At 41.0% G+C, this 18482-nt stretch overlaps 6 protein-coding genes across 14 annotated transcripts; 3 read left to right on the top strand and 3 right to left on the bottom strand.

Moving 5' to 3' along the window:
* Positions 1–84: 84 nt before the first annotated feature.
* LOC104806386 (dihomomethionine N-hydroxylase-like) lies at positions 85–2415 on the top strand. Its single transcript, XM_010531266.2, has 3 exons — positions 85–1223; positions 1313–1586; positions 1721–2415. The coding sequence occupies exons 1-3, from the start codon at positions 246–248 to the stop codon at positions 2083–2085; spliced, it is 1617 nt and encodes a 538-aa protein (XP_010529568.1). The 5' UTR covers positions 85–245; the 3' UTR covers positions 2086–2415.
* On the bottom strand, positions 2211–4265 carry LOC104806387 (probable phospholipid hydroperoxide glutathione peroxidase). The gene is made up of 6 exons (XM_010531267.2): positions 3971–4265; positions 3485–3561; positions 3312–3373; positions 3113–3231; positions 2641–2808; positions 2211–2556 (listed from the first exon to the last, which is right to left on the bottom strand). The coding sequence occupies exons 1-6, from the start codon at positions 4232–4234 to the stop codon at positions 2518–2520; spliced, it is 729 nt and encodes a 242-aa protein (XP_010529569.1). The 5' UTR covers positions 4235–4265; the 3' UTR covers positions 2211–2517.
* Positions 4266–4567: 302 nt separating this feature from the next.
* On the bottom strand, positions 4568–8857 carry LOC104806385 (FT-interacting protein 1). Of its 3 annotated transcripts, none has more exons than XM_010531263.1 (7): positions 8715–8857; positions 7910–8443; positions 7392–7825; positions 6919–7308; positions 6520–6851; positions 5737–6435; positions 4568–5431 (listed from the first exon to the last, which is right to left on the bottom strand). In XM_010531263.1, exons 2-7 carry the CDS (start codon positions 8382–8384, stop codon positions 4729–4731), a joined length of 3033 nt encoding a protein of 1010 aa, XP_010529565.1. In that variant the 5' UTR covers positions 8385–8443; positions 8715–8857; the 3' UTR covers positions 4568–4728. The 3 variants fall into 3 exon arrangements, with proteins under 3 accessions (XP_010529565.1, XP_010529567.1, XP_010529566.1); XM_010531265.1 differs by having other exon boundaries at positions 7392–7819; XM_010531264.1 differs by lacking the exon at positions 8715–8857 and adding an exon at positions 8618–8707.
* Positions 8858–9988: 1131 nt separating this feature from the next.
* Positions 9989–16176, top strand: LOC104806384 (serine racemase). Of its 7 annotated transcripts, none has more exons than XM_010531258.2 (12): positions 9989–10144; positions 10631–10806; positions 10964–11050; positions 11356–11586; positions 11741–11814; positions 11904–11969; positions 12430–12550; positions 12817–13019; positions 13354–13507; positions 13594–13664; positions 15030–15393; positions 15486–16176. In XM_010531258.2, exons 2-9 carry the CDS (start codon positions 10631–10633, stop codon positions 13398–13400), a joined length of 1005 nt encoding a protein of 334 aa, XP_010529560.1. In that variant the 5' UTR covers positions 9989–10144; the 3' UTR covers positions 13401–13507; positions 13594–13664; positions 15030–15393; positions 15486–16176. The 7 variants fall into 7 exon arrangements, with proteins under 7 accessions (XP_010529560.1, XP_010529559.1, XP_010529558.1 ...); XM_010531256.2 differs by having other exon boundaries at positions 9990–10144; positions 13354–13458; XM_010531257.2 differs by having other exon boundaries at positions 13594–15393.
* On the top strand, positions 15032–16035 carry LOC104806991 (F-box/LRR-repeat protein At3g48880-like). The gene is made up of 2 exons (XM_010532106.1): positions 15032–15393; positions 15486–16035. The coding sequence occupies exons 1-2, from the start codon at positions 15032–15034 to the stop codon at positions 16033–16035; spliced, it is 912 nt and encodes a 303-aa protein (XP_010530408.1).
* A 1283-nt stretch (positions 16177–17459) lies between the features above and the next one.
* Positions 17460–18480, bottom strand: LOC104806990 (osmotin-like protein OSM34; the record flags this gene model as incomplete). Its single annotated transcript, XM_010532105.1, has 2 exons — positions 17460–17924; positions 18194–18480. Coding segments are annotated over 2 exons (570 nt in total), but the record flags the coding sequence as incomplete, so codon positions are not given.
* Between the last annotated feature and the right edge of the window lie 2 nt (positions 18481–18482).

Here is an 18482-nt window from a genome sequence, read left to right as displayed (position 1 = left end):
GTTTGACTTCAAAGTCGGTGTTTATTAATTAGCAACGCGAAATATTCGAAAGTAATCCTTAAACAAAGACCAACGATAGTATTATAATCCTTAAAATAATATCATATATTACACACGAGCTCGTTTATCAAGTTGACAGAAAAATATCATATCACGCAACACACGTGAGCTCAGTTCTATAAAAAAAATTATTCATCTGTCCTTGTAGTTCATGAAAATAATAAGCTTGTGGCCACTTTCTCACCATGAACACCGATATGATCACCACTGACATATTTGATTTATTCGAGCAGAAAAAGCCATTTCTATTCTTGGCTCTTGTACTTTCGATTACACTGATTGCGTGTTACGCAAGAAACTCCTTCAAATCTTCCAACACAAAACGCCCTCCCCTTCCTCCGGGCCCACCGGGATGGCCAATCATCGGAAACCTGGCCGGGATGATCAAGAACCGGCCGAACCACGAGTGGATCCACCGAGTCATGGCCGAGTTGAAGACCGAGATCGCATGTTTCCGATTCGTCAGCACCCACGTCATCACCATAACCTCTGACGAGATTGCGCGTGAAGCCCTCAAGGACAAAGACGAGGTTCTTGCCGACAGGCAGGAATCCTACTCGGCCGAGCTGATCGGCGACGGATACAAGGACGTGGGTTTCGCTAACTACGGCGGCGAACTGTGGAAGAAGCTCAAGAGAGTGATGACTTCCGAGTTAATGTCATTGAAAAGCCTTAACAAGTCAGTTCATGAAAGAACAGTGGAAGCCGACAATCTCCTCGCTTACGTCCATAACTTACACAAACGGTCGGAAGTCGTGAACGTGAGGGAAATCGCGACAACTTTCTGTCACTCCGTGAAGATGAGACTTCTGTTCGGTCGGAGGCATTTCAAGGAAGCGACAGAAGACGGCGGTCTCGGCCCGATGGAGAAAGATCACGTGGACGCCATATTCAAGGCGCTTGACTGTTTTTTCAACTTCTCGATATCGGATTACGTTCCTTGGCTGCGTGGTTGGAACGTAGATGGAGACGATAAGGCGGTAAGAGACGCGACCGATGTTCTTACAAAATGTAACGATTTGGTTATCGACGAGAGGGTCGAGCTGTGGAGGAAGAAAGGCGGAAAGGAAGTTGTCGAGGACTGGCTCGATGTTCTAATCACCTCGAAGAACAGCGATGGAAAGCCGATGTTTACACCTCAAGCGATCAAAGCTCAATGCAAGGTAAGACGATGATGATATTATTATTAAGGTTATCGTTTCATGTGAAAGTGACAGCTTAAGATCGACTCTTGTTTCTGTGTTCCTCGCAGGATATCAAAGTCGCGGCCCTCGATAATCCGATAAACAACGTGGAATGGACCTTCGCAGAGATGTTAAACAATCCGGAGATTCTGAAAAAGGCTGTGGGAGAACTGGACGAAGTGGTCGGGAGAGACAGACTTGTGCAAGAATCAGACATATCGAATCTGAACTACTTGAAAGCTTGCAGCAGAGAATCTTTCAGACTTCATCCAGCTTTTCCCTTTCTTGTTCCTCACGTTGCCAGAGAGGATACAACTCTCGCCGGTTACTTCATCCCCAAAGGTAGAACAAAACACCATCCTCTCTCTTCTTTTCATTGTTTTCAATTCGTTGAAATCGTATCGGAACACTTTTTGATCTTCCACTTCATTTGATCATTCTGTTACTTATATATATATATATATATGACGTCACAGGTAGCATTGTTCTTGTGAGCCGAGTGGGACTGGGTCGGAACCCTAAGATATGGGAAGAACCGGACGCGTTCAGACCGGAACGGCATCTCAACAATGGCCCGGTGGAGGTATCTCTCGCGGAACAAGACATGAGGTTCGTCTCGTTCAGCACCGGTCGACGAGGCTGCGTCGGATACAGGCTCGGAACCTCGATGACGGTCATGCTGTTGGCACGGCTCCTCCAGGGTTTCGACTGGAGCCTCCCTCCAGGCACTGATCGGGTCGAGTTCAATCAGGCTGGTCGGAACTTGCTCATGGCTACGCCTCTCATGGCTCGTGTCCAGCCTCGCTTGGCCCCGGACATGTACCCTGGGTTACGGAACTGATCTGTTGGCAGCATGTCTCGTCTGATTTGCTCTTCGATCTGGTGTAATTGTGCAAGTGATCCACGATAAATAATGAAGAATAAAGAAACAAAAATTCCAATATTAAAAGGGTAAAGGTTCACAGATTCAACACAAAACGTGAAGAACATATATGCAGCCAAATACATAGTATAAAGTCTCCTGTAGCCAAGTACCTTGATACTGCAGAATTCCATAAACACTTTGAGAATTCATACACATGGTAATATAAAAGGCAGGGCCAGCACAGCGGGGTACATATACACCCGTATAGAAGACGGGCAAAGTATATGCATATGTGCCGTATATATACGCCCAAAGATGGAAACGCATACGGTAGATGAAAGTGTATATTATACTGCAACATCGTTTATTGGGTACTCTCTGGCCCATCTGCTAATGCCGTGAAAGAGCTCAAGCAGCAGTAACTCCAAGCAGTTTCTTGATGTCCTTCTGCAATATTAATCGATGTGATTTAACAATTAAGTCTCATTTTTTTACTAAGGTTGAAGTCTCAACTGTTATTACGGTTGTTACCTCAATGCTGAGAGGAGAAGTGGTGGGAGCATAACGGTCAACGACTTTTCCATCTTTGTCGACCAAGAACTTAGCGAAGTTCCACTTGATGCCATCCCCGAACAACCCGCCTTTGCTAGATTTCAAGAACTTGTAGATCGGTGCCGCATTTTGGCCATTCACATCAACCTGCATCATCCCGTCAAGCGAGAAATCCCGGTTCAAGAAACCAAGAACGATAAATGAATTCTGATATATAGAATCTTTACAAAGATCTAATGCCCTATCCGCAAGAAAGTTCAAGCCAATCACCGAGAAGATACATTATAGCAACAGACAGAGAAGAGTTCATGCTGTATAGCGAGAAATCTCAGTACAAGAAACCAAGAACGATAAATGGATTCTGATGTAGAATCTTTACAAAGATCTATTGCCCTATCCGCAAGCAGGTTCAAGTCAATCACCAAGAAGGGTCTGAATCACTCGGGTTTACCTTATCGAATATCGGGTACTCGGCCTTAAATCGGGTACAGGCAAATTGAAGGATCTCTTCATTGCTTCCCGGCTCTTGGTTGCCAAACTGGTTGCAAGGGAAGGCAAGAATCTCAAACCCTGAGACATTGGATAACGTCACGAGCCAATAAATCATTAAGGTAGAAGCGATGAACGGAAATGGAAGTAAAGAACCATACCATGGTCTTTGTACTTCTCGTAGAGCTGAGCAAGCTCGGTGTAATTCGAATTGGTCAAGCCACTAAACCAGAAGTTCCCATTACCAAAAGGAAAGTCATCAAACGACGAATATAAAAAGGTTATAGATAACCAAGCTAAGAGAAGTCATGACAAGAAGTGAGATTGTGTTTACCACTGTGAAGCGACGTTCACAATCAAGAGGACCTTCCCCTTGTAGACGCTCAGATCAACGTCATTTCCCTTCGCATCCTGAAACACGGAGAGTGGCAAACTCCATGGTCAGATCACAGAATTCTTAGCTTGAAGCTCATAGTTGAATCAACAATTCTAAAGTAAGGTAGAAATCACAAAATCCAGAATTTGTACATTCCACAGCAAAATTCACAAATACGACAGAAGAAATCGAAATTCCAGAAACTCATCTCTGTATAGTACACATTTGAATCCAGAGCATCTCTTCGAGGTCTACATACATGTAATCAATCATTCATACGTCCAAAAACTAAGTTATCCTATTAGAGCCAAGCCACTGAAACAAGAACCAAAGAGGCAATTTCGCGATGCTGCTAAAACAACCATAACCAAAAAAATGAAAACTTTAGCCAAGGAAATGAAACAAACAAATCACACAGACAAAAACCCAGAGAAAAAACCGAACCTTGACGGTGAAATCATGGACGGATTTGGTCTCGGAAGTAGCAGCCATCGTATGCTCTAACCTCGAACAAGGCGACACAGACCCAGAAACCCTAGCTCTGATCGATGGGAACCGAAGCGAAGAACAAATTAGGGGAACAATCGAGATGGGTTTCCCAGAATCGGACAGAATTCGCTTCGACAAAAACGAAGACGATAACGACGTCGAGACTGGAACGAGACGATTGGCACTTATATAGAGAAGCCGAACCGAAGAACCGAACATTTGCAAATTGCAGATTCGTTACTTTGTTCCTTAATTATGCAAAAAAAAAAAAAAAAACCTAATGGGTTTCTGCAGTCAAAATCATATATTTTTGGCGTGTCGAGCTGTGGGGTCCGTATACTGTGACTGGATATTATACTTCCACGTGGAAGATTTTAAAACTGCCACGTAACAGGCACGTGGCGTGTGATAGTACGCTTGCGTCATAAATTACGTCATCGAAATTTGAACGGGCCTGATATTTTGGACTCTGTTTTACGTCGCGTTGGGTTTCACACAGTGGGCCTCAATCTGTTAATCATTTCACTTCTGATAATGAAAAAAGGACGACTGTTTTATTTTTAAACAAAAGAAACACAAAGACATTATAAACGTACGAAATAACATTAAAAAAAAAGTATACTCAAAATTTAGAATCAAAATATAACGCATGTATTATTACTATATGTCTTTCAAATTTTGTCCGAACGACCGAGTCCCAAGGACCAGGGACTTTAAAGCATACTGTCCGTACGAGCTGGCAACCTGCGGAAGAAGTTGACCGGGACGGAGGGTAACCGGTGTCGAAACCTCGGATGCCTCATGACGTAGAATCCGACCAAAGCCACGACCACTTGAAACGGCGTCACGAAGAAAACAATGGCTGACACGAAGCAGAAAATGACGAAAATGGCGGTCGCGCGTGGATCACGCCAGCTCAACAGCGCCTGAATACGCTCCCCTTGTGTCGCCAAATCCCCGATCACAGTCTGAATCCGTCCCGCCACGCTCCTTAGCCTGTCGTACCTCATCCGTACCATATCTGGGCTCCGAGTGGTCGGAAACGTGTCGAACTCTTCGTCCAGTTCATCCGGGTTAACCGCTTCGGCCTGCGAGATCTTCGTGTTCATGTGCGGCGGATATCTCGGCCTGAACCGGTAGTTCCACAGTCCGATCAGGAACATGTATAGGAACATCGTGGGAAGAATCAGTTCGGGTAGACAGACAAGCATCAGGAACAGGACGTGGACAAGAACGGTCGTGATCGGGTTTCGCCACGAGCAGATGTCGGAAAACCACTTCCCGACTGCGAGGAACCCGGAGAAGACGGTCATCAGCCGAAAGAAGTTGGCTTTGCTCTTCCTCATACTCCAAAGATGCGAATCCGTATCCGACATGAACTCAATAACCTCTTTTCGAAGCGGAGGCTCCGCTCTTCTCGTTTATCAAGTTGACAGAAAAATATCATATCACGCAACACACGTGAGCTCAGTTCTATAAAAAAAATTATTCATCTGTCCTTGTAGTTCATGAAAATAATAAGCTTGTGGCCACTTTCTCACCATGAACACCGATATGATCACCACTGACATATTTGATTTATTCGAGCAGAAAAAGCCATTTCTATTCTTGGCTCTTGTACTTTCGATTACACTGATTGCGTGTTACGCAAGAAACTCCTTCAAATCTTCCAACACAAAACGCCCTCCCCTTCCTCCGGGCCCACCGGGATGGCCACTCTCCCCAGCCGAGCTGCTACAATATGGACAGCCTGATGGCGAAGCATGTCTTGTTGCATGACAGAGAACGGTCTGATGTAATGCATTTTCGGAAGTAATGGTTTCGAGTACTCGTAAAGCATGTTCGCGAACGAGACGCAAGTGAATCGAACCGCTAAGTGAAGTTCGCCCATCTTCTTGACCCCTGCCGGGTGAAGAACGAGAAGCGGGTAAGAATGCGTATAGATACGACCTGTCTCCAATGTCGATAGCCGGATTCTGATCTTCCCGATCTTTACGTCTCTGTTTCCTTTCTCCCCAAGCTGTCCGTTATCGAACACACCGAGGGTTAGAACCGTTGCTGGATCGAAAACCTCCCACGTGTACTGCTCGTTATACTTGGGACTCAAGTTATCCACCATTGTCCTCGTCCTCACCCATTTCTGACCGTATTTCGCGACGCAGAATGTATCGGATGTTCCTCGGCCCTCACGGGTTTTCATCGGGTGGAGACCAACAGCGTTCAAGATCCCGAGCTCGAGAATTCCAATCGGTTGTCTCCATAGCGGCCTTGCAGACGGGCGGAGATCGCTGCTATAGTGAGTAGACTCATCTAAAACATGGTACCCTCCTTCGAGACAAACCCGAAGATGGATCCTCATCGAGAATTTTTCTCTCTTTAGCTGGTCAACATCGACCACAACCGGCTTCTCCAGATTATACCTGTCAGAAACAGTTCAAAACTAGCCGATTAGTACCCGAGATTTGATCGAAATCGAGCATTTGAACTGAAACTATGGACATTACCATCTTGAATGTATCATCCGATCATCGGCTCGTTTCTCTACTGTGGTTAATGGGATGATAGATCTCCCAAGGATCTCGTCTTTTCCTGGAGCGACTCTGTCTTCAACTGTGAGAACCAGATGATCTTCAAAGGGTTCGGCCGCGACAAACAGAAGGTCTTCGTTCCATAACGCGCTAAGTGTCCGAGCCTGACATGTTCTGGTCTTCATGACCTGGTTCCCGATCTGTGCCTTGACATAGACATCAGGGAACCTGGTTTTCTCAGTCGGAACCAAGTCTTGTGCCTCGACCACGTTGACTCGGACGTACCATAACCTCGGGGCGTGATAGACCTGTCCCAGAATCAGATTCAGTTTCCTTCTCGATCATAGATTCTTGATCCTGAAAAAGATTTGGTACCTTTGACCGAAGAACTGCTGAGATAGCGGGAGTGCAATCTACGGGCATTGCAGCATCGGAATGCCAAGCATCCGAGAAGGCTTCATCGGCTTGTGTCCCGATCCAGACAGCAAGCATTAGCTCGCCTTTGATCTTCTCGCCTTTCTTGTCGTCTAATCTGTACCACTGTGGAGCAAGGGGGCTGTCCGGAGGCACACGCAGAGGAATATCGTTGATGTCGAAGCGTACAAACCCGACATAATCGTCTTTCACGAGGTCTTTGTCTTTCACCACGACTTCGAGTATCGATGCTTGCATTCGCTCCTTCGCAAAGGCGAAAACTTGGTTCCATTCCGGGTTCTGTCTCTTCTCGAAATGTCGTGTTATTCCTCTGTAGTTCCCAACTCTTACCTGTAACGAAAGCAATTTAAAACCGAAATCTACACTATCGAAATGATCAAAGATATCGATTTTTTCTACATTTATCTGCAAACCTCGACGAATGGATCGATACTTCCGGTGATATCCATAATCGGAAGCTCATGAGCCTTGACGACGCGCACGTAGAGGAAATACATCCTCTCGACAAGATCATAAGTAGTTGTGTTGGTCTTGTCTTTGTGAACAACACGGCCGCCAATGACTCTCCCGCCGCCGAGATTCGGGCTTGTTTCTTTGAGCGCGAAATCCGCGGGCTGAGCCGACGCAAGAGAATGCGCATGGACAAGCTTCGCGGGTGGTGCTGGTTCAGGTCTCAGCTCATCAGCCTGGTGTTTCGGCACATAATGGTGATGATGTTCATTATGATGATGATGATGATCTGCTTCAGCCGCTGAAGACGACGATTGTGGATGGTGATGATCGTTTGGGAGATGGTAAAAGACGCGCCTTTCCTTCTCGGGTCGGTGTTCTACCTTCATTGCTGAAACTGAAACACACGAACTCAGAAACACAAGAACAGGACACGAAACAGATGTGTAAAACTTTTCTTACATAACTGCAACAGATCTACCTGTCTGAGAAGCAGTTATGGCTTGGGGATCAAGATTTTCAGAAGGAGAAGGGACAGAGGATTTCAACGAAGCAGCGTCTGAGACATAAACCTTCATGCCGAGCTCGCCTTTCACACGGGAAAAGATACCGCGTTTCTCGAGCGGGTAGTGAAGAACAACGGCGTCGGAGTGAGGGACGAACGAGGTTCCGGAGAGAGATACCTTGCCGAGGAAGGAACGGCCGTTGGTGGATCTGATATGGCTGTAGACATAAGCTTCGAGAGTGAGGTAGTGAAGACGAGACGGGTCGGAGATGTTGAAGAAGAAGCTCTCGTTCCAGACAGGGTTCAGGTCTTTCTCTTTGATCGTCGTGCGGAACTTCTGACCGTCGAAGAAGAGCTCGACAAAGGCGCTGGATGAACCTAACCCGTCTTTCGGGAGAAGATTATGAGCTCCGATCACATCCACACCCAGTTTCAGATTGCTCATCATCATTTTGCGCGACCACTATGGCAAAAGAACTGTAATATGGCGTCCAAAGTATCAAGATTCACCTGCAAAAACATGAGATTTTCACCATTTAAGACATGGAGCTACAGAAACACAGAGGGTTTTTTCTGGTGAAATTGATGCAACTTTGCTTTCAGATCTGAAATACATACATACAGACATATATATATATCTGGGAATGTTTCTGCAAAGGGTTTCAAGACAAAGAACGCACTTACAGACAAATAGAACAAAGTTTTTACATGGAAGTCAACTTTAAGAATGATTGATTTTCTGGTAAAGATATTTTCTTTAGTGAAGAAGAAAAGATGTTACCTTTAACAAGAACGAGTTTGAAAGGTGAAGACTTTAATGTGGTAATCTGATTAAGATCTCCCTCTTCAATCTTCCAGTGAAATGATACACATATATAGCTTCTATATATGTGTATATATATATATATATGTATTGTGAGAGTTTTGTGTCTTATGAATCCAAGAGATCGATGTTTTGGATTGCTATATACACAGATACCGGTAAAAAGAGACGTGGATTTCGCAGTCATGGTGATATATACACACAGTAATACACATATTATATGTATTAATATATGGAAGGGGCTTAAAATATATGGACCAACGCTTAGACTTCAAGTAACGGTTCTTGGTATTTTCGTAAATGTTCTCGTCTCGAATTATCAGGACCGACATTGTACTATATCACATATATATATATATATATATGCACAATAACTATAAATATGATATGGAGGACTGCAACATATTGCAGCGTTATAAATAAATGCGATATGGTGTACCTCAACTTATATGTCATATAGTGTAATGTCAATATATAGCATAGATATAGATCTAGAGAAGGTCAAGCATGCATGCATGCATGCATACATACATACATACATACATCCATGCATATGAACATGAATATGTGATCCATTATCCAGAGTAAAGATCCTTAAATGACGCTTAAGTCACATGAGTTTGACTAAGGATCACCATTAATGGCACAAAGATCTAGAAAAAGTGTATACACACACACGTATGTGTAGCGTGTATATGTGCGCGTATACTACACGTACTTATACAAACGAATAATGGGGTCTCTTGCAGAATTTGTGATGGCAGCCATTGGCGTGGGACTACCAGAGCTCTGAGCTTCAGCTTTCGTGCTTTCAACATCTCGAAGTGTCAATTCGAAGATAAGAGGGAGAAAAGAGAGGCACGAAGAACGAGGAGGGGATATGGACTTTGAAACTTACATCTAACTTTATTTTATGTGATTTACAAGTTTGATATTTTATATTTCGTAAATCTTTTTTTTTTCTTTAATAAACTTTCAAGATTGAGATCACTCTTTAGGTATATTAGTTATATATATATATATATTTAAAAAAAAAAAAGAATTTTGCTGTGTGTGGACGTGTAAGGCCCATGAATGATCACATCTCTGCATTTAATGCGATGGTATGCAACTAACTTTTCATATTTTTATACATTGAACTGGACATATATTATTTTTTTATTTCATCTTATGAGTAAAACTTAAAACTGGTTATATATATTTACACACATTTTCGGTGGAAGCTGGATGGCGTTTTCGTGTACGCGAAACGACGAACAGTTCGACTATTGTATACGATAACGTCCTGCTGTCTCTCCACCCCTTTCATGACTGACTTGTCTGGACTCTGGACACCTGAAATCCCCAATCCTGACAAATTTCAAACCCTAAACCCTAATTTCTGAAAGGTTGGTAACTTTTCCTCCTGTAACTCGTTTTCAATTTTCAATTCCCAGATGAGTATATAGGGACCTGCCTTGTAAAGTTGCTCTGTTTGGTTGATTTCATGCACCTGGAAATGCAATCGGGTAGTCGATTTTATGAATCGTCTATCAATTTGTGCCATTTGAAGAATTTTAGGGTTTAGGGCTCTCTTTTAGTTCGGATAAAGTTTGCGACTTTCGGGTATTATGGATTTTAGTCGAAAGTTTGTGACCTGCGGAGGAAAACATAATGCCGAGTTTATGTTGTAAGATTCGATGCTGCAATGTTGTGGTTTTGCTCCGAACAAATCAACAGATTTGTAGCAATCTGATGAGTGTTTAATTTTATGGAGATTATAAGCAAGAATGGGGATCCTGTGTTTCTAATTTGCAGGAGATTGATATATTTAGCTTTGTTCATAGTTCCATTGTTGCTGTGAGATAATAAAGTTATTTGAATTCTGCCCTTAGATGGAAGCAAATACAGGGACGAGCAGACAGATTTATGCTGCTGATATCTCCTCCATAAAGGAAGCTCATGAACGTATTAAACCGTATATACACAGAACTCCTGTTCTAACATCCGAGTCTTTGAATTCTATCTCCGGAAGAAACTTGTTCTTCAAGTGCGAGTGCTTTCAGAAAGGGTGAGAGTATTGAATAGTAATGCTCCTGTGAATTTATTTACCCTTCAAGTATCCGTTCTGTGTATAGATTTTTTTTCTTTCTTTGTGAAGATTCCATCGATGCCTTTGCATATTGTAATTATTTTCCCTTTCTTTCCTGTCTATGTTGGTTTTCTAGTGGAGCGTTTAAATTCCGAGGTGCCTGCAATGCTGTTTTGTCACTTGATGCTGAACAAGCAGACAAAGGGGTTGTAACACACAGCAGGTTTGTCTTAGAATGATCGCTAGTAGTGTATGACATATGTTTCGGGAAAGATGGAAATCATAGTTCTACAAAAGTTGGCTGGGATAGATGAACAGTGCTAGTTCTCGTGTACTGGAAAGGTGATAATTGTCACAGATGAATAGATGGTTTCGATAAATGTTAAAGAACTTTGGCATACTACTTTGAAAGGTTAGGGAAAATGTTACTGATTTCATTTGCTATACCTGGGGGAAATAGTGAACATGGCCGGATAGTTGATATTTAGCTCATATCATTTAATCTTTTGGTTAATTTGCTCCTATCAGTGGCAATCATGCTGCTGCGTTGTCTTTGGCTGCAAATTTACGTGGAATCCCAGCATACATCGTTGTCCCAGAAAACGCTCCGAAGTGCAAAGTTGAGAATGTCATCCGATATGGTGGTAAGGTAATATGGAGTGAACCAACAATGCATTCTAGAGAGAAAGTAGCATTAGAAGTTTTGCGGGAAACTGGTGCTGTTCTTGTGCACCCTTATAACGATGGGCGCATTATGAGGTATGCCACGTTCCTGCTTTGTACATCTTAGTTTAGGTTTAGGTTAGCATCTTAGTTTAGGTTTGTATGTTCTTTTGTTCAAATGCTCATTATGGGTGCAATGCAACTGCAGTGTCATGTAATGATAAATCGTGTTAATGGTTTCTTTTAACAGTGGCCAGGGTACAATATCATTGGAACTGTTAGAGCAAACCGAAGAGATTGACACCATAGTTGTACCAATAAGCGGTTTGTTTGACCACTTTTCAGTGTGACACACAATCAATCAGCAATATTTATTCTTCTTGATATTCTAAGTGCTATCTAAAATAATGCAGGAGGTGGATTGATTTCTGGTGTGGCGCTTCCTGCCAAGTCGATAAAGCCTAGCATTCAGATTCTAGCTGCTGCCATTGGCGTGGGACTACCAGAGCTCTGAGCTTCAGCTTTCGTGCTTTCAACATCTCGAAGTGTCAATTCGAAGATAAGAGGGAGAAAAGAGAGGCACGAAGAACGAGGAGGGGATATGGACTTTGAAACTTACATCTAACTTTATTTTATGTGATTTACAAGTTTGATATTTTATATTTCGTAAATCTTTTTTTTTTCTTTAATAAACTTTCAAGATTGAGATCACTCTTTAGGTATATTAGTTATATATATATATATATTTAAAAAAAAAAAAGAATTTTGCTGTGTGTGGACGTGTAAGGCCCATGAATGATCACATCTCTGCATTTAATGCGATGGTATGCAACTAACTTTTCATATTTTTATACATTGAACTGGACATATATTATTTTTTTATTTCATCTTATGAGTAAAACTTAAAACTGGTTATATATATTTACACACAACTGTCGACTGCTGAACCTAAGGGAGCTGATGATGCAGCTCAATCCAAGATCGCTGGTAGAATCATAACTTTGCCTGGGACCAATACCATAGCGGATGGCCTTCGAGCGTCTCTTGGAGATTTAACATGGTAATTGCTACTTCGATACGGAGGATACCTTTCTGTACTTGTAGAATTGAGACATATTCATACCGCTAAAAGGTTGTGGTTTTTTCGGGACCAAATATGACATTCATTACGGGCTGTATAACATTTAGAAAACCGAAATAGCTGTCTAGTTTCAGTATTTCATTCCACAAAATACGACACTTTGGTTAGGAGCAAAGTCACTTATTTCTATTGCTCAATATGATTTAATTCAGGCCATTTTACAAAATCTGCATTATAATGTCCAGGCCAGTTGTAAGAGATTTGGTAGATGATGTGATAACTGTGGAAGACTCAGAAATAATCGAAGCGATGAGACTCTGCTATGAAATTTTGAAAGTTGCTGTGGAACCGAGTGGGGCAATTGGCCTAGCAGCAGTTTTATCTAAAAGTTTTCAGAGCAGTCCTTCTTGGCAGGATTGCAAGAACATAGGGATTGTTCTGTCAGGAGGTAATGTTGATTTGGGTGTTCTCTGGGAATCATTGAGGAGATGAGGAAAATCAACTGTATTTACAAAATGTTTTTTGTTCACGCTTTCTTTTTGTCGGTTATTTAAGATCAATGAACATTGCCGGTTGGATGTCTTCTTGTTTAGTTGTGATTTGTATTCTTGAACTGATCAGTGAGACCCGTGAAAAAAAAAATGATCACCGAGTCTAATTAACAGCAATGGCCACAGTGAGCTGAAAATGTGTAAGTATTGCAGAAGAGTAAAACCTTGATGTTGCAAAGCAACTAATACTGCTAAGAAAATATGCCCTGTTATTGAGGTATGTATTTGCAGGGAAACCTTGCCATGGAAGAACCAAGAGGATGTTCATCGGGAATTAGGTGTTAGAGAATGAGATAGACTCGGAGATCAATCATTATTATTTTTTGTCTTTATCGGGTATGTATGCTTGACATGCATACTTGCATGGAAGATGTATAATTCCATGGTAATACATGCATCATTATTTTACGCTGTTTTTCACTGTGCTTACCCTTGGAAAATTTATCGTTTTTGGCCTTTTCTTTTCTATAGGTTTCCTAATCTCTGGCATCTATTTGTTTCAACGGGAAGAATGGGTTTGAAGAGCTATGGCAGTAAGCCAGGTAATTTATTTTCTTGTTTAGTTAGAAGAAGGTTACTTCCTTATTTCACAAAGTTACGTCCCACATCTGATCTTTAACCAGACCCTATGGCTAAACTATAAAGGTCAAATATAAGACCTGTGCTCAAACGCATATGCATTTAAATAATTTGTATCATAGAACCACTAATATTTGAAACTTGAACTTGTAATTTGGTTTATCATGTTATGACCTTCGGATCCAGAAAAAATTCTCATCGAAAATGGATGAGAATTTACAATTGATAACTAAGATTTTTTGGTGATAGTTATCTTCATAGAATATACTCGGACAAAATCTGTGATAGGTATGCATGATAAAAGAATAGTAAGTCTTTTCCTTGTTTGAAAGAACCAAAAGGGAAACATATTGGTATAGTGAATTTAGAATTTTTATGCTGTTCTGTCATTTGCCTTGAAAGGTAAACATGTATATGCAAAGACTGGATACCATGAATTGTATCCAGAAACAGACTAAGTTAGTGTATTTATAACAAAATTAGGCACAAACTTTCCTGACTGATAGAACCCTGTCACTAAGTCCTCACCAGACACCAAAAACCATCAGTGGAACTGTATAATCTAATCGAAGATATCCATTGAAAGTGGCCAAAGGTTTTTCTCATTCTCTCTTTTTTTCTCTTTGTTAGGTTTTATGATTTCATATGCCCTTTGCATGTTCATACAAAATCGTAGACTTCACTTTCTGACTGTTCAGTCTAATAGATTGATATATCTCCGATATTTTGAATCAATTTAAAGAGGTTGGATATCTTCGTCTCTTTTATACAAAGAGTCGTTCTTTTAGTTCTCATAAACATGAGATTAAGCTCTAGATGATGAATCCAAACAAACCAGTAATCCCTACCTCTTCAACTCGTTGTAAAAGAAAGAGGTTCTGTAATAAGTTTTTTTTTAAAAAAAAAAATATTCAACAACCCTCTGTTAAACAATTATCACAACAATCCAAGCAGTTTTTTTATCCAAAGAACCATGGGTTTTGGTTGCCACCATTGAGTTTGAAACCCTGAACACATTTCCAGTGATAAGATTTTGCTCAAGTAACCTCTGTCTGAAAAGCTCGAATCTGTGTTTAGATTTGTTGATTTATGTCACGGGAAGCTAAGCCTGTAAACAGCAGAAAATAGCTAAAGAGCAGATTAGCGGATTTATTTATTACCAGAAGCATGGATAGATTGTCTGCTCACACAGTTCTCTTTTATAAAATGAGTCTTTCTTTTAGCTCCCACAAACATGGTATTAGGCGATTCATTTTATAGTCGCTGTATCTTTTATTCTGCACATGTTTTTCTGTGAATACATATGTGGTAATATGTCTTCTTTGAAGTTATGACTGACGATACAAACTCATCTTCTGGAGAATGGGATAAGTTGGAGCCTCGGATTCTTGTCAAAATATTTACTCTGCTGAGCATAATGGACCTGATCTCGGGTGTCTCTATGGTCTGTCACTCGTGGCTCTCGGCCTGTCGTGACCCATCTCTTTGGAACACTATAGATCTGTCTGTCTTGACTTGTAGACGCTTTAACACCCCCCAGCTTCCATACGCGTGGTCAGATGGTGATTCCAAAGACAGAATGCTGCATATTTTAAAGTCGATCTCAAGGATAAGCGGAAATAACCCGTCAACATTATATTTCAACTTCTACATTCGCTTAACCAATGAACATTTGGCTCTTGCTTCTGAAAGGTACAATTCACAATCATCCTTTTTTCTGTTTTTTTTTTTTGATAATAGGCTATACATTCTGATTCTTGTGTTTATTTCTTTTCCTCTTGTAGTTTTCCAAATCTGAGACGGGTTGTTCTATCAACTTACAATAATGTCACCCTGAACGGGTTCAGTAATGCTGTTCAACAATGGCAAAATCTTGAATCTTTAACCCTACCCGCATTTTCCCGTCCAGAGTGCATGATTATGGTTATTGGGGAGAACTGCAGGAGATTCTCTAAACTAAGATTCACATGCCCGTTTAGCATAGAAATGGCGAACGCCATCAGGGCTTATCTCCCAAACCTCAAATCCCTGAGCCTCCGGAGCTCATTAGTCGATAAGGAAGCTTTGACGATCCTCCTGAACGGCGATACAAAGCTGGAGGTTCTCAACCTCTCACACTGTGTTTTCAGGGACATCCTCAGGTCTTCTTTCGAGAATTTCTACTTTTACCGAGAACTCCAACCTTCCATCATCAGGAAAGCTTCAAAGATCAAGACTTTTCTCCACTGCAACAACAACTCGGAGTGCCGGCTCTGTCAGAGCCTGCCCAAGGCCGAGTTTGAGTACCGGGAACAGGTTTGGCGTGAAGACGAGGTAACTGAACTTGCAATGTGATGATTGAATTGATAGAACAACTTTGGTTTCTGGTTTCAATCTTTGATGTCACTCTCTCTGGATCCAATTTTCTGTTTCTGGGTCCTCGTCTCAGTCGTTTGTGTATGTTTTTTGGGCAGAAGTCAGTATTTGTCGTGCATATTGTTTTCTTGTACTTTCCCTTTGTTCCATGGATGTTATACAGTGGATAATACACATAGTAAAGGGAATAAAGATATCCTTTTGAGATGTTAAAGCAAATCCAACAGTTTAGCCTTCAATTTTTCCTAAGCTTTCTCTCTTTTGTCATTTTGACTGATTTCAGAATCTAATTCGCTTCTAATTTGTTACATTTTTATAGAACCGAATAAACCGTTTTTTACTTAAACCGCACAAATATTGAACCGAATCCGATAAATATCGAACTAAAATCCAAATTATCCACCAATATATGTGTCAATCTTATGGTTTAGTACTTAGTTTGGTACTCATATAATGATACCGTCTCAAACTGAACTGACACTAAAATTGAACCGTTTGAATACCAAACCGAAAACCGAAATGCACCATATTAATCATCTTTGACTTGACCGAGAAATTCCGAAACCCAAAGTCCCTGAATGGATATGGATCCACTACTCGTCCGGACAGAGAGAGGCTTCGGGAGAGAAAATTCATGAGACGTTGAGAGGGTTCATCTTTAGGCCCAAAGAATCCAGAACGACCGGTTCGACATTTCGGGTTTCCATTGCTTTTATTTTCTTTCTTTTTTATTTTAAAAGATTATGAAATTTTCAATTTTTATATTAAATTTCGGTTTTGTATCAAATTGTATTCGGGTTCTGTTTAGCATTGAATTTCCATTAAAAAGTATTTATTTCTAAATTTATTTTATTTTCGTTTGATTTCCTTGTTTTTTTTTAAAAAAAATATTCAGTTAAGGTCTATTTAAAAAATATATATTTCAATTTAATATATTGTGATATATTTCTAGATTGGTCTATTTTTGCATACCCACGCCAATTTCAAAGTCAAAAGTTTTTAAGTCATATAAGCTAAGGGCTAAGGTGGTAATGAAAAAATTGAATTGTTCCTCCCTATTTTATGACGAGATGAAATCGCTTAGTACATTAGTTTCAATTTATTATATTTCAAAACCATATGTTAAAATATATCAAAATTTGAATTATAATGCCCAAAAAATATACGTATCTTCAAACATATGTTACTTATATAAATACATGAAAAAATTAAAGAAAAAGCATCATCCAAATATCATACACTAATAACCAAACATGAAACTTCATATCACAAACGTAATCTTAATAAATAGTCCTCGATATCATCCATATACGATACGATAAATCATTCATGTGATCAAACCGTTGAATCAGAAACAAATATTTAACAAGTTCAAACTCTTATTATAAGATAAAAACACACAATTAACAACCGACACGTGGTCTTATTACTTTCATTATTTATCTATGCACGTACGACGTACACACCATTACTTTCACGCATACACTAACATATGTATATGCGCATATACATACATATATATATATATATGGTCTAATAACGTAGGTGACCATAAGTAGAGAGAGGAAACTCGTCATTTTAGGGCTTAAGGGCAAAACACAACCCTGTAGTTGGTAGTTCCGCCAGGGCAAGTGAAAGTGCTTGTAGGATCGTCTTGTGGGTAACTGTAAGCATCACGGCATCGATCTTTGAAGAATCTCGAGAACGTGGTCGGTCCACACGATCCTTGTCCGTTCGTGCAACAGTACTCGTTCGTCCTGAACACCGTACACGGATTGTTGCATCCGCCCGGTGCTCTCAGCTGGCTCGGACACTGCCCGTTGATGTCCGCGTTGCACACTATGCGTCGGCAGTTCGAGTTCGTAGCACTGAAGAATATAGTGTTAACGTGTCGTACGTAAATTTATGATATAGTGTTGCCCTTCGTTAACGAAAAAAAGTAACGAAAATATAGCGTAAACTCCAAAAAAAATCGTTATCAAGCGTTATCAATTTGTAACGCTCTTCTTTGGTAACGAAATTATCGTGTTTTGGTAACGAAATTTGTTGTGTTACCCTTTAGGTTACTAAATTGTTACCAAGCATTACCAAAATATATCATATATCCAAACATATATTCGGTAGATGTTTTCTTTACCTAAACTCCATGGGAATGTTGAATCCATCAACGAGTGAGATGTCGTAAAAGTCTAAGTTATTGAACTGGTTCAAAGCATATTCAGCCAAAGTGTTCGGAGGTTGGCCCCAACCGGTGCATTGCAGCACGCCACCGCAGTCACCGGTTTCGCACCGACCACGGCCCGAACCGTCGAAGTTACAATTGGTCCGGCCCCAAATACGTGCCATACGGGTTCCCGGGGCCACGTTTAGGGACCACGTCTGGCCGGGGTCCAGACGGCGGCCGCCTCCGGGACTGGCCGCGGGCC

The sequence above is a fragment of the Tarenaya hassleriana genome, unplaced genomic scaffold (genome assembly GCF_000463585.1).
Source record: "Tarenaya hassleriana unplaced genomic scaffold, ASM46358v1 Cleome12, whole genome shotgun sequence".
In the NCBI taxonomy this organism is placed as follows: Eukaryota; Viridiplantae; Streptophyta; class Magnoliopsida; order Brassicales; family Cleomaceae; genus Tarenaya; species Tarenaya hassleriana.
The sequence above is the reverse complement of the archived record's forward strand: the minus strand, read 5'-3'. Positions and strand labels throughout refer to the sequence as shown.

Coding starts and splice junctions, on each gene's coding strand:
- LOC104806384 (XM_010531258.2), top strand. CDS start 10,631: ATGGAAGCAAATACAGGGACGAGCAGACAGATTTATGCTGCTGATATC. Junction 10,807..10,963: donor TGCGAGTGCTTTCAGAAAGG/GTGAGAGTATTG, acceptor TTGGTTTTCTAG/TGGAGCGTTTAAATTCCGAG. Junction 11,815..11,903: donor CATAGTTGTACCAATAAGCG/GTTTGTTTGACC, acceptor AAAATAATGCAG/GAGGTGGATTGATTTCTGGT.
- LOC104806386 (XM_010531266.2), top strand. CDS start 246: ATGAACACCGATATGATCACCACTGACATATTTGATTTATTCGAGCAG. Junction 1,224..1,312: donor CGATCAAAGCTCAATGCAAG/GTAAGACGATGA, acceptor TGTTCCTCGCAG/GATATCAAAGTCGCGGCCCT. Junction 1,587..1,720: donor CGGTTACTTCATCCCCAAAG/GTAGAACAAAAC, acceptor ATGACGTCACAG/GTAGCATTGTTCTTGTGAGC.
- LOC104806991 (XM_010532106.1), top strand. CDS start 15,032: ATGACTGACGATACAAACTCATCTTCTGGAGAATGGGATAAGTTGGAG. Junction 15,394..15,485: donor TTGGCTCTTGCTTCTGAAAG/GTACAATTCACA, acceptor TTCCTCTTGTAG/TTTTCCAAATCTGAGACGGG.
- LOC104806387 (XM_010531267.2), bottom strand. CDS start 4,234: ATGTTCGGTTCTTCGGTTCGGCTTCTCTATATAAGTGCCAATCGTCTC. Junction 3,232..3,311: donor CGAGAAGTACAAAGACCATG/GTATGGTTCTTT, acceptor CCAATGTCTCAG/GGTTTGAGATTCTTGCCTTC. Junction 2,809..3,112: donor AGTACCCGATATTCGATAAG/GTAAACCCGAGT, acceptor GGGATGATGCAG/GTTGATGTGAATGGCCAAAA.
- LOC104806385 (XM_010531263.1), bottom strand. CDS start 8,384: ATGATGATGAGCAATCTGAAACTGGGTGTGGATGTGATCGGAGCTCAT. Junction 7,826..7,909: donor CATAACTGCTTCTCAGACAG/GTAGATCTGTTG, acceptor CGTGTGTTTCAG/TTTCAGCAATGAAGGTAGAA. Junction 6,852..6,918: donor CAGCAGTTCTTCGGTCAAAG/GTACCAAATCTT, acceptor ATTCTGGGACAG/GTCTATCACGCCCCGAGGTT.